The sequence below is a fragment of the Elephas maximus genome, chromosome 2, assembly GCF_024166365.1.
Source record: "Elephas maximus indicus isolate mEleMax1 chromosome 2, mEleMax1 primary haplotype, whole genome shotgun sequence".
Taxonomy (NCBI): Eukaryota; Metazoa; Chordata; class Mammalia; order Proboscidea; family Elephantidae; genus Elephas; species Elephas maximus.
In genome coordinates this window covers 147,886,606-147,907,150 of record NC_064820.1, presented here as the reverse complement: position 1 = coordinate 147,907,150, position 20,545 = coordinate 147,886,606, and the positions used below count along the sequence as shown (strand labels likewise).

The 20,545-nt window shown below is 47.0% G+C and overlaps 1 protein-coding gene across 5 annotated transcripts in view; it reads left to right on the top strand.

The window, feature by feature from the left end:
* The window catches only part of LOC126069982 (core histone macro-H2A.1), a 75,671-nt gene that overhangs the window by 49,070 nt on the left and 6,056 nt on the right, over positions 1 to 20,545 (top strand). For 3 of the 5 annotated variants that reach the window (XM_049873694.1, XM_049873697.1, XM_049873695.1), the window contains exons 6-8: positions 2,682 to 2,781; positions 9,301 to 9,390; positions 12,373 to 12,547. In XM_049873694.1, coding sequence (XP_049729651.1) covers positions 2,682 to 2,781; positions 9,301 to 9,390; positions 12,373 to 12,547 — 365 coding nt within the window. Of the gene's footprint in view, positions 1 to 2,681; positions 2,782 to 4,513; positions 4,605 to 9,300; positions 9,391 to 12,372; positions 12,548 to 20,545 lie in introns of all 5 variants that reach the window. The other 2 variants (XM_049873699.1, XM_049873698.1) reach the window with 1 other exon arrangement.

The window sequence follows — 20,545 nt, the reverse complement described above, 5'->3', positions numbered from 1 at the left end:
TTGTGACCTACTGGGAAGTTGGATCGTATTCAGACATGTGCATACATGTTCCACTAGACCCTGTATTCAGGGGTTTTCTTCTCCTGTCCAGGGGAGCTTCTGTCTTTGATGGTGATCATTTCACTGTTGGCCCAAGCCAAGTTCATTACCCATTTTATCTTCCCTAAGTGCCTGAATCAATTTTGCCTGTCTTCTCCCTCAGTCTGCCTGTCTTCTCCCTCAGTCTTCTGCAAACTGGTCTCTACACAGACCCAGCACATACTTTCTACTCCAGTGGATTTAAAAATACATATTTGTATGTATTTATCTAATAGCAGCAAAACTATTTTGTGGCTCAGCCCCCACGCCCTGAGGACTTCTGCTGAGCCCGGCGCACAGCAACGATTAGTTGGAAGATCTTGACTCTAGCTTCCTCCCGAAGATGTGAGTGAGACAGTTAGTTGGTTAGCTGGAAATTTTCAGTGCCGAGTAGTTGTTGCTCCTGGGCTACCTTTACCTTTGGTCAGAAGGGAGGGCAGATGAGAATTTACTGAGAATTCTCCAGGGCACTTGAGCTCTGTTTGACACTGCTCCCTCCCTTCAGCAAAGCCATGGAACACCAGTTTCCCCAGAGAATCCCATTCGCCTAAACAGAGGTAGCGGTTCTCCCCAAGACAGAATCAGAGACGGGTACTGGGGATTTTTCCTGGCTAGTTGAATTGGAACCCTTGGAAATAGTGGATTTTCCAGTGAGGCATTTATGAATAAAAATTCTGGAGCATCTATACAATTGGAAAAAAAATAGTGTGAATTTTAAGGATTTGAACATGTATAGTTTTAAAACGAAATGTCTTAAAAGTATATTCATCCATGCTACACTGAGGGAAGTGTTTCTTTCCTTTTTTCTCCTTCACCTTCCTCACCAACCTCCTGCCTCTTCACACAGTGCAGGTTTTTGTTTTGTTTTGGTGGGCGGCAGGGGATATTGGCTTAATTTGAGTTTCTTAAAACAGCATTTGTATGGAGTCAAATGCAATACTTGAATGATATAATAAAATCCTCTACCTTGTTCTGAATCCTGAATGTTCACTTGCCTTACTCTGAGACCTCCTCTAGTCTGTGCCCACCCCCTCCCCCTGACCCCTGAGGGCAGCAGTCACCTAGCCCTGACGCTTGCCTTCCTGTGGCTCTGTGTGAGATCGCCCTGCAGTGCTCGCAACAATAACCCAGGAAGTCCAAGTGGATGAGGCCCACTGGCCCGTGTCAGGGCCTGACCAGAGCCCTTGCCTGGCCATATGAGCAGTTAATTTCCACAAGTGCTTTCTCACAGAGGACGATTTTTAAGCAGGTTCCTTTTTAAAAAAAATCTACTCATTGCCTCGGGAAATCAGAAAGGTGGGTTTATATTCCTAATGCTTACAGAGTGTCAGGTTTTTTGTTTGGTTTTGAACAAAATTTTTGGCCCCAGAAACTCCGCAACTTGGTGTTCAGTTGCCAGAAGCCTCCCTGCCAACCTGCCAAGTGTCTGCACATGGATCTCTCCTTAGCGTAAACGCCTGGGCAAAGTCTCCTACCCTACCGGGCCCTGCAGGTGGCCACAGTCAACTCTCCAGCCTAGATCACAGTCTGTCTCAGGCACCAGCTCTGTTGGGGGCTGCTTAGACATTTCTCTTTGCTGCAGCTGTTAGAAGTGTGTGTCACTGAGGAATGAACGTCTTCATTGAAAGAGAGAGACAGGACTTTCCTGCAGGCACTTGTACCTAGAAACAGAAGGGGGAAAGCAGGACCCAGGGTGGCTGCCGTAGGCCAATTCATTTCCCTTGCCCCCCTGACAGCAGAGTCTAGAACTCAGGATTTCTCTCATACTGAGATGCTAGGGGTTGCTATGGCAACAGAATGAAAGGAAAGTGGGGAGGAAGGTAGTTGAGTGGCTCTTCAGAAAGAGCCAGTTGGTTGGGTAGACAAAACTCACTTAAGGAAAGTGCTCAATAAGCTGTCCATTGAGGCTCAGAATAACCTCACTAAAAAGGTGAAAATAGTTTAAGAGACACATTGCCCTACTAGAGAAAACTGCTTTTTCTCTCCTTGAGTTTTACCAGAACTTCAGCATTACATGAGTAACAGGCATGTAAAATTTAGATATTACTAAGTAATGGACCATTCTAGCTCCTTGTCACCCCCAAGCAGGGCAGGGGAGCCAGCCAGTAGTCACAGTGATGGGGACAGCCTTGCAGACCCACAGCCACTCAGAGGACAATGGCAGAGCTACCAGGGGTTTACCCAGACCACGTGGGACTTCTGCACTGGCCTAGTGCTCAAGGGAAAGAACAGTCACAGATACCACCCCTACCTCAGCAAGGAGCATTTTGATTCTGGGTCTTGACAGCTGCCTTAGTTTGGCCCTCAGATCAGAAGTGCCTTTAAAGGGAAATGGATCCACAGGTCCAATATAATTTATACTTTTATCCCAAGCCTCACCCAACAGTTTCTGAACCCTCAACCTAGCTTTCTTCCTTTCAACATCCTGAGAGACATTTGAGTCTTAGATTTGCAATAGATTGATTTTAGCCAGTGACTCCATATTCCCTTTTGTGCCCGCTGCACCTTGAGGTGTCCACTGCCCTTCATCTGTATCCCAAGGCTCACTTCTCTGTGACTTCCCGGCTGTCCTGTTATTTCCCACCTCATGCTTTTCTTTTCAGCTGAACCTTATTCACAGTGAAATCAGTAATTTAGCCGGCTTTGAGGTGGAGGCCATAATCAATCCTACCAATGCTGACATTGACCTTAAAGATGACCTAGGTAATTGGGGATGGGGTTTGGCACCACCAGCTGTCAGATGAAAAGTTATGGAACCCAGAATTTAGGCTCTTCATCTTCTCAAACTTTAGAGTGGTTAAGCCAGATTCCCAAATCAGAGATTGACATTTGAGCATAGAAAGTCAATGTCTAATTGCACCAAGCCATTCCAAATGGAAAAGGTCTGATACATTTCATTAAGTGCAATTGGCTATTTTCCCTTCGATTGCAAATATATTGCCATCTAAATTCTCTTCCATAATGATCATACTGACTGCTGGTTACTTGGGGGGAATTTTTTTTTTTTTTTAAGAACTGAACAATTTCAGGTAACTACAAAATGATAGTTTCTCCATTTAAGCCTTAATTAGGAATGACAAACAAAGCTTGAAAGCACTTGAAAAGGGAGACAATTAACCTGCATTCAATATAGCATTAAGCTGTCTTTAATCCACAAGCAAATCAGTTTCCCCCAAATTTACCACCTATTGTCACTTCTTCAACTTTTTCTATAACAGAAAACAGTATACTACTGAGTGCCACCTTTGTGAATTATTTGGATCAAGCATGATACGAAAGAGAAGGGCAGCATCTTCTGGGCCAGTCCTTATACAGGAGAACTGCCCAGAGCCATGGAGTCCATTGGCTTAGGAGGATGGATGGCTCAGGGCAACCTGACAACTGCTACCTCTCAGAGTCCCTCCTCTGTGGGTTCATCTTTGCATACAAAGAACTATCAGCTCAGAGGTATAATAACCCTCCTGTCATCTTGGGTGTAGAGCCTTGCCAGGACAAATAGGCTATACAGATGCTCACAAAGGCAGTCTCATCCCCAGTGTTGACCTAGCTATGTTTTGTGTGCCCTTAGCTTCCAGGTTTGGCTGTTTGTAAGATGGCAGACCTCCTTACTGGAAGAGGTGCTCATTCTAGAGCCCAGGCCTGACCCACACAAACTGCATACAACAGTGGGCCGAAGACATGGGAATGGGTACTCAGGAATGGCCTTACTCACACTTGTCTTCCAATTGGCTTATACACATACTTTCTTTTTAAAAAAAACAAACATGAAAATCCACAAGCTAAAGAAAGCAAGGATCCTACCAAAGTACGTTTTAAATGTAAAATACATTAAAGTAGGATTGGCTAGAATAAGAGGTAAGCCTGGAAAACTATTTCTAACTTTGAGAGGGAAGTAAAGTCAGTTCTCCACACAAACCTATACTGTTTCCTTGCTTTACAAGCAATAATCCCTTGCAGGTAGACGAAACGATGAATGTTACAAGAATACAAATTGAAGCCTGCAAGTTGATTGCTGCAGACAAAATGGAGAAACTTGTTGTTTTGGTTGGCCTGATGGTCCACATTTTTTTAAAACAGATGCCATGTTTTAGTAGTTCTCCGTGGGGTGCCAGTTTATAGGCTTTTGCAAAGTGAACTGGGGCATTCGTTTTTTGTTATTTCTTTTAACCTTTGGAAATGATCTCATGTGTGTCTTTCTCTTTTTTTGGACTTGTCATTCAACGGTTTGATTTAAACATGTCACATTTGCTATTCCTCCTCCTCCTCCTCTGCCCACCCCCATCCACACGTGCACACTGCGTGGACTGGTTGCCCCTTGGGCTCATATGTTGGAATCGACCAGGTAGGCCAGCCCTGCCATTGGGGCGTTAGTAAATGTGCCTGTGCGTGGGTCTCGGTCCAACACAGTTGATATACATTTGTTTACCTGTTATAGTTGCAAGTTGTACAGGCTGACATTGCCTCGATCGACAGTGATGCTGTCGTTCACCCGACAAACACTGACTTCTACATCGGTGGTGAAGTAGGTAATGCCTAGCCGGGTGCTGCCGAGTGTGTGTGTGCATGGTCAGTCGGCCGCCGCAGACAGCTTGATCCTTTGACAGCTATGCAGGCTGCATTCATTTCACACTTCCAGCTGTCCTGACCTTCCCGAGGTCCCCTGTCCCTGGGTTGTGAACAGAGAAATACAGCTGTCAGCCAGGAGGCATCATGCAGCTCATAAACGGGCACTTCTGGCTTGGAAACTGGTTCAGCAGCATCACTTCTTCATTTTCTTCCTGAGGCATGGCTTTGCGGGAGCCTGGGTTCCCAGGTGATTCAGTCTCCAGGAGCGTGCAGGGAGACCAGGTCTGTGTCCTCCAGGGAACAGACACACGAGCGCGTGGGCAAAGGTCTCTGCGCCACACACGTCTCTTGAATCAGAGCACACCTACTCCTAATGATGGTCTTAAAGCCACGGGTGCACAATGGGACCCTTTCAGAGTGCTCTCCACCTCCAGGGGTGCTCAGACTTTAAGAGCATGAAATCACCTCACTCCGCGTGGTGTCCTCTCCCCTGGCAGCTGACAGTGCACGGTTGGTTGGCGTCTGGCACATTTCAGTAGTGGAGGGCAGGCAAGGCAGAGAGAGCACTCAGGATGCCAAACCCTGTAGCTGCAGATTTGCCAGCCCAGCATCAGGTATGCTAAGGGGCTTCTACAAGGAGACGGCATCCAGGTGTACTGGGAAAGAGTGCAGGGTTGGAGATAGGCAGAAGGGGCTTGCCTCCTGGCCTCGCCGTTTACTTGGTATGGGGCCTGGGTGAGTCACCTAACTCCTCGATGCTTCAATTACCCTACCTATAAAATAGTGGTAATACTGAGGATTACATTAAATAGTGTAAACAAAGCACCTCGTTTTGTGCCTGGCTCATGATTGTGCTCACTATAGGGTCTCACCATCATATGTGTATATGATTTTAAAGTAAATATGATGGTCTCAGAAGCAGCATTCTAAATATAAATTCAAATACCAGCCTCCAAAGAGAATGGTTACATTTCTAATAAGCACAAAAGTAAAGTCATTCTGAAGGATAAGAGTATCAGAAGTTTCACAAGTGCCCAGGACACTAGGTGCGCAGTAGCTCAGCCGCCTGTGCCTGTCCAGCTCTGTTCAGTGTCATTAGCAAAGACTGCTGCTCACAGTCTTCCTCTGCCACTGTGATTTGGACTAATTACTCTCCTGGGCATTTTGGATTTCCGACATGGATGAAGGACAAACTGGATGGAAAGTCAAGATTTGCCAAGTCTGCCTAGCCAAAATAAAGTCAGGCTGTCAGCAATTAAAATAAACTCCCCTTTCACAAGACTTTGGAGGAGTTTAAGAACTCCTAAATCAGGCAGCTTAAGAGAAAGATGCATCCTTTCTTAACCAAATGAAAACTCAATGGGAGAGAGGTACTTAATCTGGAGAAAAATAAACAAACAGCTAAGGGCTTGTCTGTATTTCAGCCAGGAGTGACTAAGTCCTGAACTGATCCTGCCATGCAAGACATTTGGTGAAATGGAAATTATGAAATTTCTTGGGCAAAAGTATCTTAACAGGCCCAGGGAGAGGAGAAAGTCCACCGACCTGCTGTGGCCCATGGAAGGTGCATGTTTGGCAGGATTAGCCAGGACAGGATGTAGAGCTGGAAGCTTTGAGATGCGGCTTGAACCAGTTGGGAAGAACAGGCAGAGCCAAATGTGCGTACCCAGAAAAGCCCAGTCCTTCCTGAACTCCTCTCATGGAAATAATGACAGTACTAACGCTCTTCCCTCTGTCAAGCTTGCCCTCTGCCCACTGATACGCACAGGGCAGAGGTAATTAGCCTCGGTTGGCGTATAAGCAGCCTGAGTTCAAAGTTTGCCCAGGGTCATGCCACACATTACTCATGACACTGTCAGAGCTGGAAAAAACCTCAGCAGGTCCAGGCATCCCAACTGGCAGAGGAGGAAAGACTGTGCCTGGACGAGAACCCAGGTCTTCCAAAGCCCACCTCGGTGTTTTTCCTGCCCAGTGAACCAGCCCAAACCAGTACTGAACCCAGATATTTTTACATCACCCAAATAACGACAAACCAATTTATACATGGTCTCAATTGGTTCCAGCTCCCACTTTGATGTGTTAGAGGGGGGGAAAGGAAGTTAGGACGTAATTGCTCCATTTCTCATATTTGGTGTGAATTCCTGAGTCCTGAGACTGCTGGAAGAAGGAATGCGAGTGCAGGAATGCTTAGCCCCAATGATTAACTTTGACCGATCCAAAGTTCTTTCTAACAGTGAAATAGACCACAGGCTTAGCCTGACATTTGTCCAAGCCTAAATTTTCGCTTAGGCTGTTTCGAACACTGATACTTATGCCTGCTTTCTAAGCATGAAATAATGTTCTCGTTCTCATGGGAGTAACACAAGTTTATGCTTGGGGGCAAATAAGCCAATTGCTTTATGATTAACCCTGAAGTTAAGCCTAAAAAGCAAGAGTCTTACATTAAGAGTGTTGACAATCCAGTTGAAATGGGCCTGTTTCTTGTTAAAAAGTACACGTGTGTCTATATGAACATGTGCATACATATGTGTGTGTAGGAGTCAAGTCCTGATTGGGTTGATTGCCTGCAATCTAGGGTGGAATTTTAAGTTTGGGACATGTATTAAGTGTATCTTAACTTGCAAGTTTCACTTCTAATTAAAGCAGTGTTTAATTACAAGTAAAAAATTTTAAAGTAAACACTCTTCCTAAGATAAAACACCTTTAATTATAAATCAGCCCATTTTCCTAAATATTTCATGTTTTAAAAAGTATATGATAGTACTAATATGGTACTTATTTTATTGTGCCTTCCAATTTTGCCAGTTCTCAACAAAGAGTAGATACCCTAGAGAATAAGGACCTTAAATGGTCCAGCCCATGCATACTGGTTTGCCTGTCCGTCAAGATTGAGATCAGGCTGAGAGGGAAAGCTGGACCAGTGGTAGCTGGGGCAGAAGTGTATAGGTCCCGGCTAGCTGATTCAGACTCCAGATTCCTTTTCTCAGCTGCATGGATATGTTGGGTGAACCTGTATTTGGGTCTCACCTGGGTTGTATCTTGAAAGCCTCCACTTCTTGGTGGGTAGGCCCAAGTCTGCTCCTGGAGCACATGGCCCATTTTGCTGCCATCTTTGATGCTGGACTTGAACAGAAACACACAGCAGCAACAGATGACAGTCTATGAGTGGAGTGTTTTTCCCCTCTGATACCTCTGCCACTTAAAGACTATTTGCTGCTTTTTAAGATAGGTGAAGGCATGAGGGCAGCCTGGGTGATGGGGAGGGATATGAGATCCCACCTCAAGGACCCTAAGTTAATATTTCTAAAAGCCCAGCCTTCTCTTCAACATCTGAGCTCCTTGTGGGTAATGAGCTGCTGGCTATATGCCTATAGCGGGGCAGCTTCTAGGTCTAGTCCCTGCCTCTGGCTCTGTCTGATTTGTGACAGTGCCTAGGCAGCTTGCTTCCAGCCACTTCCTGAGGTTCTTCCCCCTTGCAGAACAAGCATGCGAATGGGCAGGTTTCTCTAAGATAATCAGTCCTAGTCATTACAGGTTGAATACACAGAGAATTTGGGCTGGTGCATTCCAGTGTACCCTGCCTGGCCCGTATCCGAATTGTGCCAGGTGCACGTTGATTTTTCCAAGACAAATGGTGAATCTTAAGGGGAGTATTTTATCCTTTCCTGAGGAAAAGTACTTTAAAATGTGGAAAACTGAGGAACCAGAGCTTAAGGAAGGATTAGACCCCATTCTGGCGAAACCTTAATGGATGATGTTGTCACAAACTTGGTCTGTTGATCACTGTCCCACATAAGATACTCAATTCAAAGGTCTTACAGATGTTGATAATCTTGTTTGGGAAACTGGTTTTCATAACAGAAATTGATTACTTACAAGTATCCTAATTCAAGAAAACACAGTGCTCCCGACCAGCACTGGATTTTTTTTTTTTTCCAAATCCGGTCCTGAGCTGTTAAGACATCCTTCTTCCTAAGCCTTTATATAAGTTTATCTTTAAGCTCTGCTTCTGATGTTGCTCTCCTTTACCTAAAATGAGTCTGAATCATTGGTGTAATTAGGAAATACACTGTCTGAGGCCTTTTTTTTTTTTTTTTTTTGGTATTCACATATGACACTAAAGCTGCAAAATAGGAACTAAGCATGGTAATAATGCTGGTCCAAAGGTGGCCATATCTGATCACCCTCTCCTGGGCCTTCTGCCAAGAGTAGAGCTAGCTGCTTGACGGGAGCATGGTCCCATTTGGGGGTTTTCCCCAGAGACAGAGAAGAAAACTCAGGGGAAGCATTAGCCTTCGAAGCCGGCACCATCTGGTTTCTCACGCCACTGAAAAGCATGCAGGACAGGAGTGTATGCAAAGAACAGGCGGCTCCCGTCTCCCTTGCATCTATGGTGCATCCAGCATCGCCCTGAGTTGGACCCAAATAAGTGAAGTAAAGCAGAAATGCCACTGAGTGGTAACTGGCTAATGATAGTAAACCCCCTCTAAATTCCACCTTCCTGACTCAGCCAAGGTTTAGTTCCTGTTTTGCAACCTTATGGAAGTCTAGCTGGTCAGATCGTTTGAAGTATATAGTCACCTGACATGCTAAAAAGTGTCTGTGTGTGCCAGAGACACAAGGATGGCCGTCTGATCTAGTCCTGTCCTTACCTAGGAAACACGCTGGAGAAGAAAGGTGGCAAGGAGTTTGTGGAGGGTGTTCTGGAACTCCGGAAAAAGAATGGGCCCTTGGAAGTCGCTGGAGGTGAGGCGGGGAAGCCGCTGTGCTTGTTTGGGTGTGGCACTTGCAGTTCTATGGAAACCATTTTATAAGATAGCTTAGAAGTCAGATGAGCGGTAAGGCAGATGTGTCTTCACAGTGGAGGCAAGGAAAAGCCCATTCACTTACAAACTAGACTTCTATCACGTGCAGATGGTCAGGGGAACTGAAGGTTCGGGAAAATCACCTTTCCAATTTTTTTTTTAAATTACTGAAAATAACTCCTAAATATTTGCTGTCTAGACCTCAAATTTTAAGGAATTACAGGAACCCAAGTCTGACAAACCTAAGAGCATTACATTACAGAGCGATAGATACTGAACTGTCTGCGAACTGCCGGTGAGAGATGCAAATTAATAATCTCACTTAGACATCTGTGTTTTTAATTGGAAAACTATAAATATGCATTTCTCATTTGCCAGTCACACCTTTCCTGATACGAGGTGGAAGAACAAAACCTGACTTGGAATCTGATGTGAGGAGGATTGTTGCAAAGAACGGGAGACAAGTTATTTCTTATTCACTGATGCAGGCCTAAATTTGGGGATTTTAGGTGGTCAGCTCTATTCTGTCCTATAGGGTCGCTAGGAGTCGGAATCAACTCGACAGTGCTGGGTTTGGTTTTTTTTTTTTTTTTTTGGAGGTGGTCAGCAGGGTCTGCAGGGTGGGGGCTCCTGAGGGCCTGAGAGTACGGAGCAGTGGATTAAGGCCCAGCTCCCCTGACCAGCCATGTGAGGAGATTCCTCTCTGTGGGCTCGGGTTTTCTCTTCTTACTAGAGCATCCTTGATGCCCATTCTGTCTTTCAAGTCCTGTTTGTTTTGAAAATGAATCTTAATTAAATACAGACATCAGTCATTACTACATAACACAAGCTCTCTCTCAAGGCCCAGGGATGAACTGAACAGAGGGTACCTCAGACCCTGCCCCTTTTTCCCCATTGACCACACTTCCCATCTTGGGCTAGTCACAGGGCCTAGTGGGATAAGAGGGTGGCATTCCCTTTGCTAATTTGTGGGTTTGACCTCTTTTGTGCCAGTTCTATTTTGCCTGCAACGGGCCTGGCATGTTGGGAGATGGAGAACCACTAATTATAAAGTCCTCCAGCCAGGTCCATCAAAGTCACAACCGTGCAAGGGAGGCCACACAGGGTGTTTAATATGCAGCCAGAGGCTCCTGGCCTTCCCTCAGCCCCTTCCCAGCACTTCCTCATGCCAGCCTTGGTCCTTTCCCATCAGTGCTTCTCAAATCATGCCCAGGTAAGCCTAGTCAGTGATGCTTAGCACGTGGCCTGACGAGAGGTGGCAGTGGTGCTGCCACCCAGCTCTGCTGGTGAAACCTGAACCGCAGCTCCTGCAAACTCATTGGATTTAGCCTGGTCTAAGATGTTTTTTGCTTGTTTTAATAATACATTTTTTCCCCTGATTTTAAGAGCTATTTTAGAAAATGTTTTAAAATATTTTAAAAAGTGTAAAGAAGATAAAATATACATACCTCTACTCTCCTAACCAAAGATAGCCACTATTAACATGTTTCTTTTCAGTCTTTTTCCAGACAGTGTTTAGTAATGACTTTTCTATGGACAGACCAGTGAATTAAGCCCCACCCCGGGATTCTGTAGATCACCCTGGCAGCCCAGAGTTCTTGCACCCAGTCAATGAGCAGAGCCAAGACTCAGGCTCACATCCCATGACTCTTAGTTCATAGCTGTTGCTGCCACAACACAAAACGCCACCCACGAGTCACTCTTTCTTCAGTATGTACTAGGGATGACCTTAACAGCCTGTACCCTTGGGAAATGCTGCTGGGTGTTCCTTAAAATATGGCTTCTGTAGTTCAAGTAGGCTTGGAAACTTCACTTGATCAAACAAAAAAGTGGGGGTTTTCCTGTAGCAGTGGTGCAGAGACTCCAGAGTGCTCCTGCATGCCATGCTCCTCTAGCTGTGGCTTGCCAAACCCACCGGGCCCAGAACCCTGCTTGTGCAGGGCTGCCATGGGACAGTGATCCTTGAAACATGCTCTGGGAGACCCTGGGCTGGCGCCTGACGTTCCCTTGTGTGTAGGCAGGCAGAGGCTGGTGTCTCTAGATCTGACAAGAGAGTGACCTTGAGGAAAGGTGGGTCTGTTGCGGAGATGTACAGCTGACAGGAAAAGAAAACAGTTCTATCTAAAAAAAAAAAAATCTTATTCTGTCAAAACTAAACCAGATCAGTTGGTCACACAGTCCATCAAGGTCGTCCTTAACAGGGAACAGAAGATGGCAGCAGAGATGCTGCTCAGGTTGCTTACCAAAAAAAAAAAAACAAACAAACCCATTGCCGTGGAGTTGATTCTGACTCAAAGCAACCCTATAGGACAGAGTAGAACTGCCCCATAGGGTTTGCAAGGAGCAGCTAGTGGATTCGAACTGCCAGTTAGCCGCTGAACTCTTAACCACTGAGCCACGAGGACTCCGCTCATTAAAAAGGTTGCTGTTTATCCTGATTTGTGTCTGGGAGATTTATAGATACCTCATAATTATTTATATATGAATCCACTTAAGGAAAAAGGGACTGGAAACCCAAAAAGGCAATTAATTCAAGGATGCAAGCATTTGGACACGTTTAGTTGAGTTAGGTGGTACACACCCTGCCTTCTGGGAGCACCCAGCATGTTTTCTGAAGGGAGAGAGAGGGCTTGCTATGATCCTGACTAAAATTTCTGGTGGTGCTGCATCCCAAATGCCAACTTTCCAAGGGTGGGTCTTGGCTTGCCTGTCCTTTGGCGTGAGAAGACTAAAAGATGAGCAGTTCCAGCCCCAGAGCTCATGTGGGGGGTCACAGCACAGCAGGAGCTGGGTTCTTCCTTGGCACACAGGCCACAGAAGGGCCAGGAAAACACTCTAGCTGGACAATGGGTCTGTCTGGTACCTTGTGCCCGTGCACCTTGCAGAGGAATAGAACTCACTGTTTCTGTTTCGTCTTTTCCAGCTGCTGTCAGCGCAGGCCATGGCCTACCCGCCAAGTTTGTGATCCACTGTAACAGTCCAATCTGGGGTGCTGACAAGTGTGAAGAGCTTCTGGAAAAGACAGTGAAGAACTGCTTGGCCCTGGCAGACGATAAGAAGCTGAAATCCATTGCGTTTCCATCCATCGGCAGCGGCAGGTAAGGCCACATGTCAGTGGCGGATGTAACGCTCCACGTTTTTGCTGTGTAGTTGTGGAGCTCCAACTCTGGGCAAGGTCTTCCTGAGGCTGCTTTAGTGCACCGGCCTTGGTCGAGTGGACCAGAAACATGAAGTAGGACAAATGCAACATTAAACAACCATGAGAGACATTTCCAGACATGAGGTCTGATTCCCATGCATCCTTCACCTCAAGAAAACCTACTTGTTCTGCTTCTGCCCATCTGTCCTGCTATGCTAGGTGACTCTGATGGCCTGCTAAAGAGGTAAAGGTAGAACTGAATGAGCAATTATGTGATAATGAAACAGGACTGGGTCCCTGCCCCACCTCCCATTCCTGACGTATTCCCAGAGTTTCAGAGGCCTTCAAGAGCATCACAATTGCCCCTAAGACAGATACCCAATCAGAGGGCCACCACTAGAAGAATGAGTTCTTTAACAGCTGATGGGGCAGATAGGACTCAGTAGCAACCCCAGTCACCCCACCTACCTGGCTGAACAAACAAAAAAACCAAACCCAGTGCCATCAAGTCAATTCCGACTCATAGCGACCCTATAAGGACAAAGTAGAACTGCCCCATAGAGTTTCCAAGGAGCACCTGGCGGATTTGAACTGCTGACCCTTTGGTTAGCAGCCGTAGCACTTAACCAGTACACCACCAGGGTTTCCGCTACCTGGTTGCGTACCCCTAAATACCAGTAAATAGTCTACGAGGTTCCTGCCCGTCGAAACAGCACCAAGCTCTGGCTTGCAGGGTCAGGCCTGGAGCCAGAGGCCTGGCCACTAACCAGCTGAGCAATCATGCATAAATTAAGCCCCACTCTGAGCCCAACCCTCTGCTCTGTAACATGGGCATCATAATCCCATGTGTGGCATCTCAGAATTGCTCTGGAGATTAAAGGAGCTCTTACAAGAATGTTCTGAGAACTCTGAGTCATGGTCCAGATGCAAGGGCTTGTCGGCCACTCTGCCTCTGAGGCTGTGGTCCACTGTCCATTACATCACTGGGGTCCTCCCTTCCAAGGGTCTTCAGTTGCAGGTTCCTGGAAGGCTCTGGGTCTGGATTGGGCCCTAAAGCCAAGGAAAAAGTTTCCGAGGCCACAGATGCTAGTCTCGGGCCTGAGAGGGGCCACCATCTAAGGCAGGTGATTTGGTTTGGAAGGCCTGCCACTGTACCTGAGGCTTCCTATCCCAGATCATGAATCTTCTCAGTCTCTGCCCCTCAGTTCCTCCCAGAACATGAGGAAGGCAGGGTTATGTGGCAGCAGCGTGAGTTTCCGGCAGACTGACTTCCCACGGCAACAGCTTCCTGTGGCAGGGGCTGGGCACTGCAGGCTGAGTAGCTGTCCTGGGTGAAGCCTGCATAACAATCCTCATGACCATTCCTTGATTTATCAAAAGCCGCTCTTTTCAAAGCACTTCCCTTTCAAGCTCTCCAGGAAGATGGAGAGTAGATTTTGCTCTTTTCCTCTCTGGTAGTCCTCATAATTCAGCCTCCCTGAGTGTTGCCATCACTGAGGTCCCACACCTGTAATGAAAATGATGGACTAGCACCAATGGGCTTCCTCACACCGCACTGGGACATATCCTCAAGCAGAGTTAGACCGTGTACCAGCAGATGGCCTTGCCCACAGGCAGCTGGGCACCACCACTCTTCCCCAGGTCTTTCTATGGGCCAAGGAGGTCCCACGTGACTGGCCAAACCCACCAGAGGACCCAATTATGTGACAAGATTGCTGGGTGTGCTCGAACCTTCTCTTCCAGCGCCTGTGTCACTGCCCACCTGTGTTGACAGCAGAGCGCATTTCCCTGGCAATCCCACACTGGTCAGTGAGCTGTGGGCCTTCTGGACCAGTGCTCTTTTGGGGGAGGTGCCCTCAGGCCTCTGCCCTTTCAGAGCAGGACTTCTCCTCAAGGCTTCTGGCAAAAGGAAGCTGGGGTGCTACAACAAGTACATCTCCATAGTGTGGAGGGGACTCTGAGCAGAAGAGAAATGAAAACCACTTTCGTAGCTTTAGGATGGACTCCTATCATACACTGGTGCATGCCTGCACGTGCACACACTCTGCTCTGCACGCTCCAAGTTCAACTTCACTGCCCAAGTGCAGGGCAGACTAAGTGCACCCAGCTGAAAGCTGACAATCACGGACATGTTTTGGACTGCTGTCTATATTTTCAGTTACTATACTTTTCTATTCCCTTTATAAAAACATATGTTGAACATCATTTTAGAAGTCAACATCATTTAAATGCATGTTGAAAATAAAGCTCACAGAGACAGAGCACCTAAAAGCCCTTTCACTTGCCTCTAAGAGCAGGTGCAGACAAACTGACTTCATAAGGTGGTCAGCCAACACCCTACAGATTGATCTTCCCTGGAATTATGGAGACATGTGATAGGTGCCAGGCCCAGCCCCAGAGTAGATTCAAGACCATTTTTGGACAAAGTGCTTTTGGATCAGAGATTAAGTGGACATGCTTCCTGCTGCTCCCACCCTACTATCCCCTGCCTCCCACAAAAGATCTGCCGATTGCCACTGTGCTGTGTGACCTTCAGTAAAGGAATGAACCTCTCTGTCCCTGGCTTCCTTATCAGCAAGCAAGGCTGTGGGGGACTGCCCTTCCTCAGATGGTTACGAGGCTCAGTTAATTAGTACTTCAGATGCACTTTGATCTTCTCTGATGAAAGGTGCTTCCGAAGAGAGGGGCAATTGGAGTCTTTATTGGAGGTAATAATTTCACGTTCTTTCATATGGCTATTGGGAGATTTTTAATTGAAGCATAAAAGTAATTCCCATAAAAGAGCATCTGTTATTACAGACTTATTTACATTTTTCACGGAGTAAAAAGTTTTAAAAAATAATAAATTGCAATCTTTTAAGAAGGCAGAATGCCAAAGGCACACATGTGCACAGCCGCCCGGCCCCGACATCTGTCAGGCAGACCTCGTCCCACAGAGCCGTGTAAACAGCCGCCCTCTCTTTCATGAGTCAAGAATGGGATTACACCAGAGCCAGCCAGTAAATCATGGTGGGCTTTAGGAGGGGAAATAAAATGGCTTGTCTGTGGCATCCAGTGTCTCTGGCATAAAAGTCATGTTGGAATTAAAATGATATTAATGCAAACATGTTGGGGAAGAGCTCTGGGATCACTTTCTCCTTGCCGAGGCCCAGCATCTGTGGCACCTGTGGAAGGATGATGAGCCTTGCCTGTGTGATGGCACCCGCTTACCTGCTCCCTCAGCCCGTTGGCCCTGGGCGCGCACTGAGGCACTCAGGACCCCCAGTGTAACCCCGGCCACAGGAAACTGCGTTTGGCATCTGGACGCCCTGTCCTCAGCCAGTCTGGTCATGGTATTTATTGATATCCCTGCTCCTTCAACTCTGTTTGACATTAGGGGGCGACCCCTCTCTGGAGGGGCAGTACACAGGGACTAGCTAGTTTGGAGTTTTGATTAAAATCTCCTTAGATTTATGAGCTTAAAAATAAAGCCAGTTTGTTTGTTTCCAGCTACCGTTTGTGAGTTTTCAGTGAGTCCCATGCTAATCCCTTTTTCTGCATTATCTCACAACAGCCCCAACAGGGGAGCACAGTTATTAACTCCACTCCAAAGGTGAGCCACAGCCGCTTGGAGGGGCTAAGTGACTCACCTGAGGTCACACGGCTTGTGTTGGTACAGCCAGAGTGAGTTTGAGCTGAGGCCCTTGGCTTCAGAGCCCCTGACAGTAGGCACATGGATCCCTCCCCTGCCTTCTGTCCCCCCAGGTCAGACAGACCCTTGTTCCCAACTCCTGTCACCCAGCCAAAGGATGGCCCACTGCCTGTGCACTTCTGTGTGCATGGATTTTATAGGGAACCTGTGGAAACACCACCCTGGATTTTCCTGACCTGCACAGGGCCTCTCTACCTTTCAGGCATTGTCCTTAGAGGAGACAGAAAAGGACAGAAACAAACTCAAAGGCCTCTGGATTGGGGAGAATTATGAACCCAAAGCTTGTGAGCCCTGGCAGGAGAGATGAGAAGAAGCCACTTTAGGGCTGTGCTGCCCAGCCCGTCTCTAGCTGCAGGGCAGAGCCCCAGAGGAGGCATCAGACCTTCCCTACCCACCCCCCTCTGAATGTCTGCTTCCCCATCTTCATGCCACTGCTCTCAGATCAGGACCCTAATAGGCTTGCTCTTTACCCCTGGCTGGAGAGGCCTCTGGCTGGAACAACTTCAGACAGCCAGGCAGTTACTCAAAAGCAGGCAGAACATGGAAAACAGAAAGACCCAGGAGCAGCCAGCACTACAGTGTGAGGGAGACCTAACCTAGCAGATTAGTGTCTACACACGGGGACGGGGTAATGGACATTTTCCCCACATCACCCAAGCTTCCAGGACATCCAGCCCTACCTGTCTCCCAAACAGACAACTAGTTAGGTTGATTGGCCCAGCAAGAAAGCTAGACTCCACTCTTACTCCTACCCAGTGTTCAAGGGCAAGCTCCCCACCTGCCTCCTCCAGGAAATCTCCTGGATTCTGCCCATAGGATACAGCCTCTCCCACTGGAAGCTCCACCCTCCCTAACCTGTCTGCTCCTCAGCTCCTGGCCTGGTCTCCTGTGGACCCACCCTGGAGACTGAGCTCACTGAGAGCAGGGACACCTGGCAAAGCCCCACATGGAGGGGCACAGCAAGAGGTGGAGAACCTAAACCTCCTCTGGAATGCGGCCTTGGTGAACCCAGAATCTCTGCACACCCAGATTTGGGACAGTAGGACAAGCATCAGTGTGCCCCCTGGCCATCACTGAGCAGGCTGATAGCACCAGATGGATAGCACATGGGGTCCCCTCACTCCAGCCTAGGGAGACTGAGGCTTAGGACACTCAGGTAAGCTCAAGACACGACTGGAGTGGCTGCAGGGAAAGCTCAGACGTCTCCTTAGTCTGCTTAAGGCAAGGCCTGAAGTGAGGGGCAGGGAGGGGCGGTCAAAGTCTAGGATCAACTCCCTGTGGGGAGGAAGCACTTGGCTCCAGAGGAACTTAAGACACAGGCTGTCACAACAATGCACAGCAGAAAATAGGTCAGGAGCTGAAAAGAGTGGGAATATGAGGAGCACCCCATCTCTTGAGAGTTGGGGGAACTGATGGCAACAGCAGCAGCAAGATCATCATCATCATGTGTACCCTTGAAGTACCTATTTTCCAGTCAAGGACACAAGTGCTTAGGTTAATGACCTTGCCCATGAATAGCTGGGACTCAGACCTGACTCTGACTCTAGGTATAAACTCTTAACCCCTCTTGCTTGATTGCATCTTAGAGGACCTGGCATCTGGTTTGGTCCAGAAGGCAGACACAGTGCAGCTCTAGGATGGAGTGACTGTCACAGAGGCAGTAGGCCTGAAATGGGGAAGGAAGACAAAGATTTGGCTAAGTAGAATGGCCACTTGGAGGGGCTGTGGTTGTGCGGTGATCGTGGGAACCCAGCCAACTGAGAAGCCAAAGAGATGAGCGAGATGCAGAAAGCAAGCAGTTTCTTGAAGGTAGTCAGTGGCGCACCAGGGAGCCCCTCTGGAGCCCCTGCATGCATGCCTCTGACCTGCCAATGGTCGTGGTCAGTGTCCTCCAGGAGAACTGGGCATGGCAGACACAGACGGCAGTCCTCTGGGGACCTGAGGCCAACACTGTTAGTACAGTGTAACTGCCTGCACAGGGCAGTGACAACAGTCACCCAGTACAGGGGTCACAGGGCCTGGGGTGGGGAGGCAGCTTTCCTGTGTGAGCCCTTCTTTCCAGAAGCTGAATGAATTATTAAGGATGTTACAAAGAACCTTCAAGTCTGCCCACTTTAGAGATAACTACCATTGACTGAGGACTCTCTGTGCCATGTCCTGGTGCTTAATGTGCATTATCTTGCCCAGTACTCACACCATCCTGTGTCATAGGCACTCTGATTACCCCATTGCACAGGGTGAAGAGACAAGACACAGAGACACGGCCAGGATGTAGGTATAAGCCAGAGCTCTTAGCCACTCTAGGGAGGGGTAGGAGCCACCTAGGCCACTGCATCTGCCCAGCTGCCCTGTCCTGATGGCACAGGGGTCTGTGTTTAAAGAACTCTTGCAAGGGCATCTGTTTATCCATTCCATTTTGTTAGAGTTTTTTTTTTTTTTTTTTTTTATGCTTTAAGTGAATGTTTACAAATCATCAGTCTCTCATACAAAAATTTATATACACCTTGCTATATACTTCTAATTGCTCTCCTCTTAATGAGACAGCCTGCTCCTTCCCTCCACTCTCTCTTTTTGTGTCCATCTCTCCAGCTTCTAACCCCCTCTGCCCTCTCGTTTCCCCTCTAGATAGGAGATGCCAATGTAGTCTCAAGTGTCTACTTGGTCCAAGAAGCTCATTCTTCACCAGCATCTTTTCCTATCCCATTGTCCAGTCCAATCCCTGTCCGAAGAGTTGGCTTTGGGAATGGTTCCTGTACTGGGCTAACAGAAGGTCTGGGGGCCATGACCACCAGGGTCCTTCTAGTCTCAGACCATTAAGTCTGGTCTTTTTACAAAAATTTGGGGTCAGCATCCCACTGCTCTCCTGCTCCCTCAGGGGTTCTCTGTTGTGTTCCCTGTCAGGGCAGTCTTCGGTTGTAGCCGGGCACCATCTAGTTCTTCTGGTCTCAGGATGATGTAGTCTCTGGTTCATGTGGCCCTTTCTGTCACTTGGGCTCGTAATTACCTTGTGTCCTTGGTGTTCTTCATTCTCCTTTGCTCCAGGTGTCTTGAGACCAATTCATGCATTTTAGATGGCCGCTTGCTAGCATTTAAGACCACAGACGCTGTTCTCCAAAGTGGGATGCAGAATGTTTTCTTAATAGATTTTATTATGCCAATTGACTTAGATGTCCCCTGAAACCATGGTCTCCAAACCCCTACCCCTGCTACACTGGCCTTTGAAGCATTCAGTTTATTCAGGAAGCTTCTTTGCTTTTGATTTAGTCCAGTTGTGCTAACCTTGCTTGTATTTTGTGTTGTCTTTCCCTTCACCTAAAGTAGTTCTTATCTACTATCTAATTAGTGAATACCCCTCACCCTCCTCTCATAACCATCAAAGAATATTTTCTTCTCTGTTTATTTCTCAAGTTCTTATAATAGTGGTCTTATACAATATTTGACCTTTTGCAGCTGGCTAATTTCACTCAGCATAATGCCTTCCAGATTTCTCCATGTTAGGAAATGTTTTATAGATTCATCATTGTTCTTTATCGATGCGTAGTATTCCATTGTGTGAATATACCATAATTTATTTGTCCATTCATCCATTGATGGGCACCTTGGTTGCTTCCATCTTTTTGCTATTGTAAACAGTGCTGCAGTGAACATGTGTGTGCATATATCTGTTCGTGTAAAGGCTCTTAATTCTCTAGGGTATATTCCAAGGAGTGGGATTGCTGGATCGTATGGTAGTTCCATTTCTAGCTTTTTAATGAAGTGCCACATTGATTTCCAAAGTGGTTGTACCATTTTACATTCCTACCAGCAGTGCATAAGTGTTCCAGTCTCTCCACAACCTCTCTAACATTTATTATTTTGTGTTTTTTGGATTAATGCCAGCCTTGTTGGAGTGAGATGGAATCTCATAGTAATTTTGATTTGCATTTCTCTAATGGCTAAAGATGGTGAGCATTTCCTCATGTATCTGTTAGCTGCCTCAATCCTCTTTAGTGAAGTGTCTGTTCATATCTTTTGCCCATTTTTTACATTGGGTTGTCTTTTTGCAGTTGAGTTTTTGCAGTATCATGTAGATTTTAGAGATCAGGCACGATGAGAAATACCATAGCTAAAAACTTTTTCTCAGTCTGTACATAATCTTTTTACTGTTTGGGTGAAGTCTGAACGAGCATCCCACTGCTGTCAAGTCGATTTCGACTCATAGCGACCCTATAGGACAGAGTAGAACTGCCCCATAGAGTTTCCAAGGAGCGCCTGATGGATTCGAAC